Consider the following 16,969-nt stretch of genomic DNA (forward strand, 5'->3'; position numbering starts at 1 on the left):
GGCAGTCACAGATAGGCTGCCCAATCTCCTGATGCAGAATAAAGTACGGGTCTGGCAGTCGGAAGGTGGTGGGTTCTGATCCTGACTCTGCCACTTGTCTGCTGTGTGAACTTGGGAAAATCATTTCTCTGGGCCTCCGTTGGCCTCAGCTGTAAACTGAAAATTGAGACTGTGAGCCCCATGCGGGACAGGGACCCAATTTGCTGGAACCCACCCCAGCACTTAATACAGTGTCTGGAACATAGTAAGCACTTAATACCAGAATTATTATGATTGTCATCCTTTACCTACCTTTCCAATCACAGTTGACACTACCGTCAACCCTGTCATTACCCTCCACTCCTTCTTGTCTTTCAACTCCCATGTTGAGCGTTGCTCAATTCCGTCATTTTTTTCCTCCAAGACACTTCCCGGTCCTGCCCTTTCCTTTCCACCCAAACAACCACTACCTCGGTTTGGGTATTTGTCATGATCCTGCTTGACTACTCTATCGGCCTCCTCCGTGGTCTTCCGGCCTCCCACCTCTGCGGTCCGTACTTCACTCTGCTGCCCGGATCATTTTCTGAAATGTTGTTTGGCACACAACTTCCCACTCCTCAAAACCTTCAATGATCGCCTCTCTGCATCGTATAAAAACTACTGCCCACTGACTTTAATCAATCAATTGCATTTATTGAGTCTATTTTCGAGTCACCCCATGCTGGGAAGCAGCGGCAGGGGAGAGTCGAGGGCGGAGACTCAAGCTTACTGCACGGAAGGATTGCAGTGATAAACCGCTTCTGTAATTTTACCAAGAAAACTCTGTGGATCCACTACCGGAACGATTGGAGATGGAGAGTAGGGAGTTCCGGGAGAGATAATAATAATGTTGGTATTCGTTAAGCGCTTACTACGTGCAGAGCACCGTTCTAAGCCATGGGAGAGATGTGTCCGTGGTGTCGTAAGGATCGGAGACGACCCGCCAGCATAAGACATGACAAAGATTTTTGAGTTTAAACAATAAACATACATTTATTGTTTATTTATTATCCCCACGGCTCTAACGTACACATCCCTAATTTATTTACTTATTTTAATTTCTTTCTTTTTCTCTAAACTGCATGCTCACTGGGGACAGGGAACGTGACTACCCACTCTGTTAAATTGTACTCTCCCAAGCACTTAATACAGTGCTCGGCACATGTTTAGTGCTCGGTAAATACGATTGAGCGCTCACTGCGTGGAGAGGACTGTACTAAGGGCTTGGTAGGGTTCGGTATAACAGAATGGTAGCCATGTTTCAAGTGAATGCTTTAAAGTGCTCATTTCACTGACTTCCTTCTGATTTCCCCGATCTGTTTGTCCATCTCACATTATTCATTCTTTTTAAGCTAGTTCTCTAAAATACTAACTCACTAACATGCTAATCTACTAACTGACAATTACTTTCCGCCGCTTCAAAGCCTTATTAATAATGTTGGTATTTGTTAAGCGCTGACTATGTGCAGAGCACTACTCTAAGCTCTGGGGGAGACACAGGGGAAGCAGGTTGTCCCATGTGGGGCTCACAGTTTTAATCCCCGTTTTACAGATGAGGTCACTGAGGCACAGAGAAGTGAAGTGACTGGCCCACAGTCCCACAGCGGACAAGTGGCAGAGCTGGGATTCGAACTCATGACCTCTAACTCTCAAGCCCGGGCTCTTTCCACTGAGCCATGCTGCTTTTCTTATTGAAGGCCCACCTCCTCCAAGAGGCCTTCCCTAACTAAGCCCTCCATTCCTCTTCTCCCACTCCCTTCTGCGTCACCCCAACTCGCTCCTTTTATTCATCCCTCCTCCCAGCCCCACCGCACTTTTGTTCATATCTGTAATTTACTTATTTATATTGATTACTTATATCAATGTCTGTCTCCCCTCTAGACTGCAAGCTCACTGTGGGCAGGAAATGTGTCTGTTCATTGTTATAGTGTACTTTTCCGTGTGCTGGGTACAGTGCTCTGCACACAGTAAGCGCTCAATAAATACAATTGACCGACTCACCGACTACTCCTTTTTATTTTTCCTTTCTCCAACCTCTCCCTCACACCTTTCCCCTCTTGTCTGGAATCTACTTCCTCTTCAAATCCACCTGACCATGGTTTTCTCCACCTTCAAGGCCCTTCTGAAATCATATCTCCTCCTAGAAGCATTCCCTGATTAATTTTCTTCTCCCAGCTCACTTTCCCCCGACTACCACCTCAATCTTTCAGCACTTACTGCATGCTTATGTGTTGGAATCCCGGCTCTGCCACTTGTCAGCTGTGTGACTATGGGCAAGTCACTTCACTTCTCTGGGCCTCAGTTACCTCATCTGTAAAATGGGGATTGACTGTGAGCCTCACGTGGGACAACCTGATGACCTTGTATCTCCCCCAGCGCTTAGAACAGTGCTCGGCACATAGTAAGCGCTTAGCAAATGCCAACATTATTACTTCTGTACATATCGAAGCAGCGTGGCTCAGTGGAAAGAGCCCGGGCTTGGGAGTCAGAGGTCATGGGTTCGAATGCCGGCTCTGCCACTTGTCAGCTGTGTGACTGTGGGCAAGTCACTTCACTTCTCTGGGCCTCACTTACCTCATCTGTAAAATGGAGATTAAAACTGTGAGCCCCACGTGGGACAATTTGATCACCCTGTACCTACCCCAGCGCTTAGAACAGTGCTCCGTACATAGTAAGCGCTTAACAAATACCAACATTATTATTATTATTATTATATCGACTTTCATATTTATTATTTAAGCATTCATCTGCACATCCATTTCCCTTTTCTTCTGTCTGGAAATGGCTTTGGGTTTGTCTCCCTGTCTAGACTGTGAACTCCTTAAGAGTGGGACCCTCAGCTTCCAAAAATCCTACCTTCTTGTACCCCTGCACTTTCTTTGGGGAAGCAGCATGGCACAGTGGATACGGCCCGGGCCTGAGGAGGTCATGGGTTCTAATCCCGGCTCTGCCACTTGTCTGCCTGAATCTGGGAGTCAGAAGGATGTGAGCTCCAATCCCGACAATGCCACTTGTCTGCTGTGTGACCTTGGCTAAATCACTTCACTTCTCTGCTCCTCATTAACCTCATCTGTAAAATGGGGGTGAAGACTATGAGCCCTGTGTGGGACAGGGACTGTGTCCAACCCGATCTGCTTGTATCCACCCCAGCGCTTAGTACAGTGCCTGGCATATAGCCACAGGTATTTGTTACGCGCTTACTATGTGTCAGACACTGTTTTAAGCGCAGGGGTAGATACAGTTAATCAGGACAGATACAATCCCTGTCTCACATGGGGCTCGCAGTCAAGTAGAAAGGAGAATAGGTTTTGAATTCCCATTTTGCATTTAGGGAAACTGAGCCACAGAGAAGTTTAGTGACTTGCCCAAGGACATACAGTAGGCAAGGGCAGCATGGCTTAGCAGAAAGATCCTAGGCTTGGGAGTCAGAAGTCATGGGTTCTAATCCCAGCTCTGCCACTTATCAGCTATGTGACTTTGGGCCATTCACGTTACTTCTCTGGGCCTCAGTTACCTCAACTGTAAAATGGGGATTAAGACTATGAGCCCCACCTGGGACAACCTGATGACCTTGTTGCTACCCCAGTGCTTAGAACAGTGCTTGGCATATAGTAAGTGCTTAATAAATGCCATCATTATTTTTATTATTGTCATTAAGTGGCAGAACTGGGATTAGAACCCCAATCCTCTGGCTCCCGGGCTTGTGCTTTCTTCTTTAGGCCCCGCTGCTTCTCCTGCTGTGCTCCACTCATTCATTCGATTATATTTATTGAGCGTTTACTGTGTGCAGAGGACTGTACTAAGCACTTGGGAGAGGACAATGCAGCAATAAACAACAAGGATCACTGCTTTTCACAAAGTAGGATTAATTGAGTTCTGTGGCCACACTTGCTGAGCAGACCTTATTTACACTTTACACACATACTGATTTCATCACATTCAATTTAATGAATGAGGGGGCTTTGCTTATCTGAGCTCTTGGTTACATCTAGGGCTGGGGTTTTGTTTGTTTTTTTAATGATATTTGTTAAGCGTTTACTATGTGTCAAATACAGGCTAATCAGGTTGGACACAGTCCATGTCATTCATTCATTCATTCAATTGTATTTATTGAGTGCTTACTGTGTGCACAGCACTGTAATAATAATAATGTTGGTATTTGTTAAGCGCTTACTAGGTACCGAGCACTGTTCTAAGCGCTGGGGGAGATACAGGGTAATCAGGTTGTCCCACGTGGGGCTCACACACTTTTAATCCCCATTTTACAGATGAGGGAATTGAGGCACAGAGAAGTGAAGTGACTTGCCCACAGTCACACAGCTGACAAGTGGCAGAGCCGGGAGTCGAACTCATGACCTCTGACTGTAGTAAGCACTTAGAAGAGTCTCGTCTTGACTTATGCTGTCGAGTCATCCCCGACCTATGGCGACACCGTGCCATTTCTCCCCCAGAACTGCAGTCGTTCCGGTAGTGGATCCACAGAGTTTTCTTGGTAAAAATCCAGAAGTGATTTACCGTGGGCTCCTTCCGCACAGTAAACTTGAGTCTCCACCCTCGACTCTCTCCCGTGCCGCTGCTCCGCAGCACGAGGGAGTTTTGATTTGTAGCAGATGACCTTCACTTCATCATAGAGAAGCAGCTTGGCTCAGTGGAAAGAGCCTGGGCTTGGGAGTCAGAGGTCGTGGGTTCTAATCCCGGCTCTGACACTTGTCAGCTGTGTGACTTTGGGCAAGTTACTTAACTTCTCTGTGCCTCAGTTACCTCATCTGTAAAATGGAGATCAAAACTGTGAGCCTCACATGGGACAACCAGATCACCTTGTAACCCCCAGTGCTTAGAACAGTGCTTTGCACATAGTAAGCGCATAACAAATACTACCATTTATTTATTTTATTTTATTTATCATCACGTCAACTACCGTCTCGATGTAGATGATTCCCAGATCTACCTCTCCAGCCCAGACCCCTCTCCTTTGCAGTCTTTTATTTCCTTTTTTTCTCTTAATGGTATTTATTAAGCACTTACAGATGGGGATTACGAGTGTGAGCCCCATGTGGGACAGGGACTGTGTCCAACCTAATTAGCTTGCATCAACCCCAGCGCTTAGTATAATAATAATAATAATAATAATTATGGAATTTGTTAAGCACTTACCATGTGCTTAAGTGCTTAGTAAAGTGCTCTGCACACAGTAAACACTCATTACGTATGACTGAATGAATGAATAAATGAATAAATAAATACGATTGAATGATTTGAATGAAAAAATGTGTCAAACACTGTTCTGAGTGGTGGGGTAGTTATAGGATAGAGAAGTAGTGTAGCTTAGTGGAAAGAGCACGAATTTGGGAATCAGAGGACGTGGGTTCTAATCCCAGCTCTGCCACTTTCTGCTGTGTGACCTTGGGTAAGTCACTTTACTTCCCTGTTCCTCGGTTACCTCATCTGTAAAATGGGGATTGAGTCTGTGAGCCCCACGGGGGCAACCTGATTGACTTATATTTATCCCAGTCCTTAGAACACATAATAATAATTGTATTGGTTAAGAGTTTACTATGTGCCAAGCACTGGGGTAGTCACAAGGTCATCATGTTGTAATATGTAATAAATATGATTGAATAAATGAATGCAACTGTTGCTCAGTTGTACATTCCAAGCGTTTAGTCCAGTGCTCTGCACACAGTAAGTGCTCAATAAATACGACAGGATGAGGGAATGCATGAATGAGTGAATGAACGAGTGAATGAATGAATGAATGAGTGAGTGAATGAATGAATGAATGGACAAGTGAACAAATGAATGGACGAATGAACGAATGAATGAATGAATGAACGAACGAATGAATGAATATATGAGAGATGAATCAATATATGAGTGAAGCAGCGTGGCTTAGTGGAAAGAGCCCGGGCTTTGGAGTCAGAGGTCATGGGTTAACTCACCTCCTCCAAGAGGCGTTCCCAGACTGAGCTCCTCTTCTCCTTCTACTCCCTCTGCCATCCCCCCTTTACCTCTCCGCAGCTAAAGCCTCATTTTCCCCTTTTCCCTCTGCTCCTCCACCTCTCCCTTCCCATCCCCACAGCACCGTACTCGTCTGCTCGACTGTATATATTTTCGTTACCCTATTTATTTTGTTAATGAATTGTACATCGCCTCGATTCTATTTAGTTGCCATCGGTTTTTACGAGATGTTCTTCCCCTCGACGCTGTTTATCGCCATCGTTCTCGTCCGTCCGTCTCCCCCGATTAGACCGTAAGCCCGTCAAACGGCAGGGACCGTCTCTATCTGTTGCCGACTTGTTCATCCCAAGCGCTTAGTACAGTGCTCTGCACATAGTAAGCGCTCAATAAATACTATTGAATGAATGGGTTCAAATCCCGGCTCTGCCACTTGTCAGCTGTGTGACCTTAGGCAAGTCACTTCACTTCACTTCTGTGCCTCAGTGACCTCATCTGTAAAATGGGGATTAAGACTGTGAGCCCCACGTGGGACAACCTGATTCCCTTGTGTCTACCCCAGTGCTTAGAACAGTGATCTGCATAGTAAGTGCTTAACAAACACCAACATTAAATGAATATATGAGTGATGAATGAATGAATATATGAGTGATGAATGAATGAACAAATTAATGAATGAATATATGAGTGATGAATGAATGAACGAACGAATGAATGAATGAATAAATACATGAATATGAGTGATGAATGAATGAACGAACGAACGAATGAATGAATGAATTAACAAATGAATGAATATGTGAGTGATGAATGAATATGAGTGATGAATGAATGAACAAACGAATGAATGAATGAACGAACGAATGAGTGAATGAATGAATATATGAGTGATGAATGAATGAATATATGAGTGATGGATGGATGAATGAATGAATGAACAAGCGAATGAATGAATGAATGAATATATGAGTGATGAATGAATGAATATATGCGTGATGAATGAATGAACGAACGAATGAATGACTATATGCGTGATGAATGAATGAATGAACGAATGAATGAATATATGAGTGATGAATGAATATATGCGTGATGAATGAATGAACGAATGAATGACTATATGCGTGATGAATGAATGAACGAACGAAGGAATGAATATATGAGTGATGAAGGAAGGAACGAATGAATGAATATATGAGTGACGAATGAATGAATGAACGAACGAATGAATGAACAAACGAATGAGTGAATGAATGAATATATGAGTGATGAATGAATGAACGAATTGAATGAATATATGAGTGACGAATGAAAGAACGAATGAATGAATGAATATATGAGTGAGGAAGAAAGGAACGAACGAACGAATGAATATATGAGTGATAAATGAACACATGAGTGGTGAAGGAACGAACGAATGAATGACTAGGGCAGGAGGCAGGAGGGGCGCAGGGGGGGGGGGGGGGGGAAGCTTTTCGTGGACCGGAACTTCCGGCGGCAGCCGCTCGTTTCCCGGCCGGCAGGTGTTCGGCGGCGCTCCCGGAAGCGTTGCTAGGCGGCGGCGGCGGCGCAGGCGCAGGCGCGCGGGCCGCGAGGGCGGCCTAGGCCTGGGCATGGATGAAGAGGAGACGGTGAGCCGCCCCTCCGGGAGGGCGCGGGGGCACGAGGAGCGGCGGACCGCTCGGGCCGGAAGTCCCGGGGCCGGGGGAGCCTCGGCCGGTCCCTTCCGGTCCGGGCGGCGCGTGGCGCCTGGAGTCAGGCCCGTGACGTCACTCATGCCAACCGCAGAGGCCTATGGGAGCCCTGCCCTCCCTCCCCCCTCCCCCGCACTGGCCTCTCTTCTATACATTATTTATAACCTTATTTATTTTCTTAATGAGGTGCACATCCCCTTGCCTCTCTTCATCTTGATGATGTTGTCTTGTTTTGTGTCTATTGGCTCGGTGGAAAGAGCCCGAGCTGGGGAGTCAGAGGTCATGGGTTCGAATCCCACCTCTACCACGTGTCAGCTGTGTGACCGTGGGCAGGTCACTTCTCTGGGCCGCAGTGACCTCATCTGGAAAATGGGGATTAGCTGGGAGCCTCACGTGGGACAACCTGATCACCCTGTATCTACCCCAGCGCTTAGAACGGTGCTCTGCGCATAGTAAGCGCTTAACAGATACCAGCATTATTATTCATTCAATAGTTCATTTATTCAGTAGTAATAATAACAACGATGGCATTTGTTAAACGCTTACCATGTGCAAAGCACTGGTCTAAGCACTGGGGAGGATACAAGGTCATCAGGTTCCTTCGTCCCCATTTTACAGTTGAGGGAACTGAGACACAGAGAAGTGAAGTGACTTGCCCAAAGTCACATAGCTATTTATTGAGCGCTTCCTAGGTGCAGAGCACTGGACTAAGCGCTTGGAATGGCCAATTGGGCAACAGAGAGAGACCATCCCCGCCCAACCAAGAGATTACGCTTTAGACTGTGAGCCCATCATGGGGCAGGGATGGTCTCTCTCCGTTGCCCAATTGGACATTTCAAGATTGTATATTCTACAATTGCTCATATGTCTATATCTTTATTACCCTATTTATTTTGTTAATGAGGTGTACATCCCCTTGATCCTATTTATTGCTATTGTTTTTGTTTGTCTCCCCCAACTAGACTGTAAGCCCATCTATCTCTATCTCTATCTTCCTGACTTCCCTATCACCGTGGATGGACGACCATCCTTCCCATCTCTCAGGCCCGCGACCTCGGCGTCATCTTTGACTCGTCTCTCTCGTTCAACCCCGCACATCCGATCCGTCACCGAGACCTGCCGGTCTCACCTTTATACTATCGCCAAGATCCACCCTTTCCTCTCCACCCAAACGGCTATCCTACTGGTACAGGCTCTCATAATATCCCGGCTAGATTATTGTGTTAGCCTTCTCTCTGATCTCCCTTCCTTCTGTCTCGCCCCGCTCCGGTCTATTCTTCACTCCGCTGCCCGGCTCATCTTCCTGCAGAAATGCTCTGGGCCTGTCATTCCCCTTCTTAAAAACCTCCAGGGGTTGCCTATCGACCTCCGCACGAAACAAAAAACTTCTCACTCTGGGCTTCGAGGCTGTCCATCACCTCGCCCCTTCCTACCTCTCCTCCCTTCTCTCTTTCCACTGCCCACCCCGCACGCTCCGCTAATCCGCCGCCCACCTCCTCGCCATCCCCCGTTCTCGCCTATCCCGCCGTCGACCCCCGGGCCACGTCCTCCCGCGGTCCCGGAACGCCCTCCCTCCTCACCTCCGCCAAACCGACTCTCTTCCCCTCTTCAAAACCCTACTTAAAGTTCACCTTCTCCAAGAGGCCTTCCCAGACTGAGCTCCCCTTCTCCCTCTGCTCCCTCTACCCCCCCTTCACCTCTCCTCAGCTAAGCCCTCTTTTCCCCCCTTTCCCTCTGCTCCTCCCCCTCTCCCTTCCCATCCCCTCAGCACCGTACTCGTCCGCTCAACTGTATATTTTTTCATTACCCTATTTATTTTGTTAATGAGATGTACATCGCCTTGATTCTATGTATTTGCTATTGTTTTAATGAGATGTTCATCCCCTTGATCCTGTTTATTGCTATCGTTCTCGTCTGTCCGTCTCCCCCAATTAGACTGTAAGACCGTCAAAGGGCAGGGACTGTCTCTATCTGTTACCAGTTTGTATATTCCAAGCGCTTAGTACAGTGTTCTGCACATAGTAAGCGCTCAATAAATACTATTGAATGAATGAATCTGTTCCCCAATTGTCCATTCCAAGCGCTTAGTACAGTGCTGTGCACATAGTAAGCGCTCAGTTAATACTATTGAATGGATGAATGCAATCAATTAGAATTGTACAGTCCAATCACGGGATTAGAACCCGTGACCTTCTGACTCCCAGGCCTGTGCTCTTTCCAATACACCATGCTGCTTCTCAAGAGCACAGGCCTGGGAGTGAAAGGTCGCGGGCTCTCATCCCGCGCCTGCCACTTGTCTGCTGTGTGACTTCGGGCAAGCCGTTTCACTTCTCTGGGCCTCAGTGACCACAGATGGAAAATGGGGATTGAGACTGTGAGCCCCAAGTGGGACAACCTGATTACCTTGTATCTACCCCAGCGCTTAGAACAGAGCTTGGCACATAGTAGGCACTTAACAAATACCATGATTATTACTATTATTAAGTCACCAGATCTCTGGGTCTCGGGTCCCTTCAACTGTAAAATGGCCCACGTGAGGCAGGGACTGCAACCAACCAGATTACCTGGTATCTACCCCAGCGCTTAGAGCAGTTCCTGGCACATAGTAAATGCTTAACTAATACCATTTTTTAAAAATCAGGAAATACCATTGATGATGACGAAGCATTGGGGAGAGTGCCGTAACGATAGAGTTGCTAGCCACAATCTTTGCCCTCAAGGAGCTAACGGAGCTGTCTGGGGCCACCCTGAACCAAGACCTCACAGATCATTTGACTTCTATTAACTATCTTTTGCCAGCTGAGACTTGGGAAAACAATTGAGGCAGTAATATCTTTCCCAGCTATGTTTGGCTTCTAGCCTCCTCTCCCCTCTTGGCCCTCTGCTTTCTTCTTGTATCCAACTGAAACAGCATTTTATCTCTACTCTTTACCACCACCCGGTTTGTCTGTAACTCTTTTTCCCCCATCCCCTTCCTCTCCCTCTCTCCTCGTCTTCTCATTTGCTTCCGTCGTACCCTTTTTCTCCTCTTTTCTGTCTGCGCTTTTAAAAATATACTCCAGATCTTCCCATCCATCCACATCTCCCGCTTTCCCACCTCCATTTCCCCTATCGCCCATCAGTCGATCAGTCGGTGGTATTTATTTGTTCTTGATTCTATTTATTTGCTCTTGATTCTATTTATTTGCTATTGTCTTAATGAGATGTTCATCCCCTTGAGTCTGTTTATTGCTATTGTTCTTGTCTGTCCGTCTCCCCCGATTAGACTGTAAGCCCGTCCTAGGGCAGGGACTGTCTCTATCTGTTACCGATTTGTTCATTCCAAGTGCTTAGTACAGTGCTCTGCACATAGTAAGCGCTCAATAAATACTATTGAATGAATTTATCGAGCGTACCACAAGGAGCATACAGTGAAGACTCCCTTTCCTCCCATTGTCTCTCCCAGATGTCTCTGCCTTTGCTGCGGTGTCCTTATCTCCTGGATGTGACGATAGAAGGAGCGTTTATCAAAGATACAAGAAACTGCAGTATTATAATCGTTGCGTAGGCAATAAAAAGAGAGAGGGCAGAGACAGATAATAGAGATGTAAAGGCCTCATATGGCAAATGGACTACGTGCAGACATGACTTCCTGTTCATAGAATTGATAGCTGAACTATAAAATATGCTAAAAAGTTAGAAAATGTCCCCGTGATAATCCAACTCTATTGATTTTACTAAGGGGCGGTCTTTATACCTCTCTTTACTTGAGTGCTTGTCTTTCGATTTACCCCCATTTGTTTTTTTTGGAAATTTCATGGAATTTATCATTTATCTGGAGTTACACATGCCGCTTTCCTTTTCCTATTTATTTTTGTCTTTCTTCAACCCTCAGTCATATGAGGAAGGTATGGATTCCCCGTCTGCCGGCCGATACCTCCCTTTCTAAGAGAAATGCGTTTTTTAAGTTCAGTGTGTTAGATGCGATTGAATATTAACATTTTTCATTTTCTTCTCTAGAGGGACTACAATGAGCCGTGCACACAATGTGCCGCCGTTACGTGGGGCATTACAGAGGAAGGTAAATATTACTGTAAATCCTGCCTTAATGTTATAGAGGTAAGTAGCATGAAGTGGCATATTTTCAAAGTCATTCAATCCATGTTATTTATTGAGTGCTTACTGTGTTCGGAGCACTGGACTAAACCCTCAGGGAATTTCATTCATTTTACTCACATTATGAGTAAGAGGCCTAAAAGTCGATCGACAAACACATTTAGGCAGATAGAAGACATTTGGGTCAAGTCAGACGAACCTGGATTTTTAACCACGCGATTGTGCTTTTCCTCATGCCTCCTGATTGATTCAGAGCACTGTCTTCCTGACAGCTGCCCCACTGCCCCCTGGAAACTGCCCCACACTCTGGATTATCCTATTCCGAGGCCTCTCAGGACAACAGGACATTTGAGGACAATTTCACAAAGAAATTCCTTTCCAAGAAATATATTTTTCTCCGTGGAGACACAGCCACTAACTTTGGGCTATACAGTGACTCTTCTGGGATAGTTACAAGTGTCGGGCTGAACTGGCAAGTTCGAAGAGTTTTAACTGTTTTTCCCATTTCTGTTCTCCAAGAAAGGGATAGGCAATTATTTGGACTACAGGCGTTTCAGAGGTTTCAGAAAGCTGTTATCGCCATCAGTGGTATGGAGCGCCGACTATGTGCAGAGCACTGGACTAAGCTCTTGGGAGAGTACAATACAACAGAGTTGTCAGACACGTTCCCTGTCCATGAAGATTATGGAACACACCCAAAATATTTGGTGTTCCCAGTAGCTCAAAATGATGTCATTTGTCAAATAAAGAATCCTCAAGCCATTTCCACCCAAACATGACACACAAGCATATTTCAAATCTTAATACGGGTATTCTAATGTGTAGTTAAGATTATTATATATGTATGTGTGTGTATTTCATTCAAATTTAAATTGAATTATAGCCCTAGCTTCCATTTGGAGCTTCAATCCTCCTAATTCTGTGATAGCATTATAGAGTATAGAACAAATTGTCCAAATTCGTTGGAATTTGATCACCTGGCCGACATGGAGAGTTGAACTCATCTTTTTATCCATCCGTGCCTTACAGAAGTCCAAGGAACTTGTTACTTCTGAGACCTTTACTCCTAAAACCAAGATTCAGGCCATCTCCAGAGGGATTAGAAAAAAAAGAAAATTTGGTATGCTGTTTTCTCATATGCACCTTTACTTTTTTTCCTCAAGGTTTTTTTTTCCTAGTGGAATGCCGTCATTTATACCAAATAATATAAAACCAAATTTATGCGGATTGCATGTCTAGAAGTTACTGGCCCGAGATATTTCCTTTTAAGCTTGGTTTTGTAGATCATTAATTTTCAACCAGCAGCTGAATATGCACATAGTGTAGATGATTCTGTACTGTTTCTCCTATTCTTTTAATTTTAGTCATTTTAAGAGTGTCATTTATTTTCTCTATTAAAATGTATTATAATGTGTATCAAGTCAGACAAAATACTGGACTGTAAAAGTCCTAACACTGAATTTCCAACATACTGTGCTAAAATGTGAAAAATAAGTTCCTAAGAAAAGACCTAGCAAGGAAGGGTTTAATATAGAGTTACAAAGTCAGGTTAAGGTCTTTGAAACCACCCACATATTTTGTCAGGAAAGAGGATCAAATAAGAAAGATATTGGTTTTTTGCTGTCTTATCAATTATCAGTGGCCTAAGTCTCCCCCAATTTGTTTGAAACCAGTAAATAATTAATGTCTTCTGTACCGCAGAGGGGAGTTTTGAGGTTTGATTTGTTAATTTCTGAAAAATACCTTTAAATACCTATTTCCAAGAGTATGTGTATATTTTGATTCCCAGCGTTTAGGTATACATTTTAATATCTTGGGTAATCCTTCACTATCAATTTTTTCTTCATGTTTTTTAATATTGAGATCTGTAATCTCTAATTCCATAAAGTTAACCCCAGCTTTGTATGCCACTGGCCAGGGCCTGCTTTTCTCTTCTTGCTATTCCCAGGCTCTCAAGACCAGTTCCAGAGGAATAGTGCAATTCCACGCTTGTTTGTCTATCCCTGGCCTCCTCTTGTATTTCTTGACCTCCTCTACCCAATCTTAGCATCGTTCTGCTCAATTCATTGCCAGTTATAGCAGAAGCGGGATAGAGGGTGAAGCGGGTACTTAAATGGCTCTACTTTGTGCAACCATCTATGGGCGAATACCTTTTTGTTCCGTCTTCATTTTATCCAAAAACCATTCTTTTCCCATTGTCTTTCTTCAATCTGCTGTTTGAGAGAAATGAATTCTCCCGTTGGGGAGAAAAGATATATATATTTAAAAGCAATTCTGGAATGAAAAAAGTTTCTTTGGGCACCCTGCCAAAAAGAAAGGTAGAGAATTTGGGAAAAAGAAGACCTGTTTGAAGGTAGAAAGGATCCACATCTGAGATGAAATACCCAGTGAAATTATACTGTTATGCATGTAATAATATTTATTACCAAATGTTACTCAGTTGGGAAACAAGTTATTAAAAAAATATTATTTGTTGCCCCTCAGAAAAAGGCTGGGAGTGGTACATCTGTGAAGGTTTTCAGTACATCCTCCTTCAGCAAGCAGAAGCTCTACTTGCCCTGGGCGTATGTCCAGAATTGAAGGTAAATCCTGTTATGTGAATTATTTTCAGACTTTTGTTTGTCATGAGGGGAATTAAAAAGTTGAGAAGGATTTTTGCTTTCCTGGCCTTGCGTGACATGAAATTAGTTTAATTAAAAAAAACTGTTGCATAACCAACCCATTGTTGAGAAGGTGGAAATAAGAGGTTCACACCTGATTAGAGTGAAAGCATTGTCATAATAATCCTCAGTAGTATGTTTGAGCACTTTCTGAGTGCAGAGCACTGTACTAAGCATTTGGGAGAATACATTAGAGGTAAAAGACCCATTCCCTGCCCTCAAGGAGCGTAAAACCTACTGGGGGAGACTGGAACCCCACCAAATTATTTACAGATAGTGGGAGCAGGGGTGGAGACAGAGTTGCAGCTGGAAATAGCCAGAGTGTGGAAAGATAATTGAATAAATCAGGAGAGTACATGACTCACTCTATGATTAGGATGATGGAGCCTTCTGTCGAGAAGTAAGGTCGACTGCTTATCCCTAAGCGTTAAGGGTGGATGTTGGAATGACACAACCTGGGGTGGGAGAAGTGAATCGTGCCTCCTGGAGAACATGGAGAGAGCTGTTGGCTGGGTGGATGGAATTTCAGGCAGGGAGAAGACCACAGGAAGTGCAGAGAGGAGAGAGAGGGAGGCCCGGTAAGAAGTTTAGCTTGGGAGGAATAAAGAAGGAGGTGGAGAGAAGCAGACAAAAAGCAGGAACCGTGAAGCCAGCAGTCAGGAGGATTGCTTGATAAGCTCTTTATGGGCAGGGAACGTGTCCGCTTGTTCCCTCGTACTCTCCCAAGGGCTTAGAACAGTGCTCGGCACCTAGCAAGCACTCAATAAATACCATTGATTCATCGAGTGATGTGAAGAGAAATGGGTTCGTCACTAGAGATTTTTGAGAATGCCTCAGCCTGTGCCAAAAAAAGTCGTAGGAAGATGATCGGGGCAGCTGAGCGGATTGTAGACCGAGGGGAAGAGAAGTCGGAGAAAGATAGACCAGTGAGAGGAGGCTAATTCAGAAGTCTAATTAGGAGGAGACGAGAGCTCGAACCGATATGGTGGCTGTTAGAGTGGAGAGAAAGGAGCAGATCCTTGAAATACTGTCAGAAGGCGATCATGTAGGAAGGGAGAGTGTCTATCGTTATAGTGTACTCTCCCAAGCTCTTACTACAGTGCTTCGCACACGGTAAGCGCTCAGTAAATACAGCCGAATGAATAAAAAGCAGGGAGGAATTGACAGTGACTTCTAGGTTGCCAGCTTCTGGGACACGAAGAATGGCGGGGTGAACTCTGATCTGTCTCTCATTAATAAAATGTGTGGAAGTATTATAGTTAACACCAAAGACATTTCATTAAGCTCATAAAGCACCCTATGACATTAACATTAGTTCCCATGACAAACATCAAACATTAGACCAATCAATCGTATTTATTGAGCGCTTACTGTGGGCAGAGCACTGTACGTGGGAGAGTACAGTGCAACAGAATTAACAGTCACGTACACTGCCCATAACAAACGTAGAGTGTAGGAGGGGAATTGAACATTGAAGTGTAGTTCAGGAAAACTAATCAGTTCCCCCGTAGTCTATTTCATGGTATTTTTTCACTCTCTCCTAAAGTGCTGCGCTGCCGATGAATATTTATAATTGTCAGGACTAACAGCTAATTTTTTATTCTCTCAGGATGATGTCTTATACAACTTTTGGAGACGCTACCTTCAAAAGAGCAACCAGGCTTATTGCAAGGACTCAAAAAGGGCCAATATGCGGAATAGTATAGTAAGTGTGAAGCTCTCTTGAACTTTTACTCTTTTTGACCACTTGACCTTTAAAACCATTGCTACACTAGCACATTAAATGGTCCTTTACTGGTCTGAAAGAATTAACACTCCCAAAATGACTAACATTATCAGGAAGTTGCGTTTTGTGATTGGTTTGTTTAAAAGAAAAAGACATGCCATGCTTTTCTCTCTGCTGCCCAGGTTTCACTTGTTCCCATTTGAAAACATTTCTCGGTTTCTTCTTATGTAAATCCTCCTCCGTGGACCTGCTGTCACTGATTCTTTACAATTTTATATGTAAAAATCTAATTGCTCCAGGTCAGTCCTCAGTATTTCTCACTGAATGATTATTTTGGTAACTTCTCTACTACCGTCTCCTGGAGTTTCTTCTATCTCCTTTCTCCTTTTCAGCAAAGCATCCCCGCCGTTATTCCGTGTTTGGAAGGCGGGCTTTCAAACTCCATCCCCACTCTATTTCCACTGCAATTTTATGAAAGCTAAAATGCATATAACTCAAACCACAAGAGACGTCCCCATTTCTTGTTTCATAAAGGCGGGTTTTCAAACTCCATCCCCACTCTACTTCCACTGCAATTTTATGAAAGCTAAAATGCATACAGCTCAAGCACAAGAGACGTCCCCATTTCTTGTTTCATAATGTCGATCTCGCCTCCCCACAGGATGTAAAAAAGAGACCTTTAACAGCCGTGCTAAAGGCTCAGACACTATCCATATGTGCCCAACTTACAAAGCTTGGAATTAAAAATTTCTTGCCTAGCCACACTTTTTAGGTGATCGTTTTCACAGTTAGGTAACCAAAGAGAGAGTTGGGGACCTGTG

At 44.4% G+C, this 16,969-nt stretch overlaps 1 protein-coding gene across 3 annotated transcripts in view; it reads left to right on the forward strand.

The window, feature by feature from the left end:
* Positions 1–7,514: 7,514 nt before the first annotated feature.
* The window catches only part of TAF1B (TATA-box binding protein associated factor, RNA polymerase I subunit B), a 64,065-nt gene continuing 54,610 nt past the window's right edge, over positions 7,515–16,969 (forward strand). Inside the window, exons 1-5 of one of the 3 annotated variants that reach the window (XM_029051808.2) lie at positions 7,515–7,604; positions 11,667–11,765; positions 12,792–12,882; positions 14,247–14,344; positions 16,032–16,127. In XM_029051808.2, coding sequence (XP_028907641.1) covers positions 7,587–7,604; positions 11,667–11,765; positions 12,792–12,882; positions 14,247–14,344; positions 16,032–16,127 — 402 coding nt within the window. In that variant the 5' untranslated portion in view covers positions 7,515–7,586. The remainder of the gene's footprint in view (positions 7,605–11,666; positions 11,766–12,791; positions 12,883–14,246; positions 14,345–16,031; positions 16,128–16,969) is intronic. The other 2 variants (XM_029051809.2, XM_029051811.2) reach the window with 2 other exon arrangements.

Source organism: Ornithorhynchus anatinus, chromosome X1 (genome assembly GCF_004115215.2).
Source record: "Ornithorhynchus anatinus isolate Pmale09 chromosome X1, mOrnAna1.pri.v4, whole genome shotgun sequence".
Taxonomy (NCBI): Eukaryota; Metazoa; Chordata; class Mammalia; order Monotremata; family Ornithorhynchidae; genus Ornithorhynchus; species Ornithorhynchus anatinus.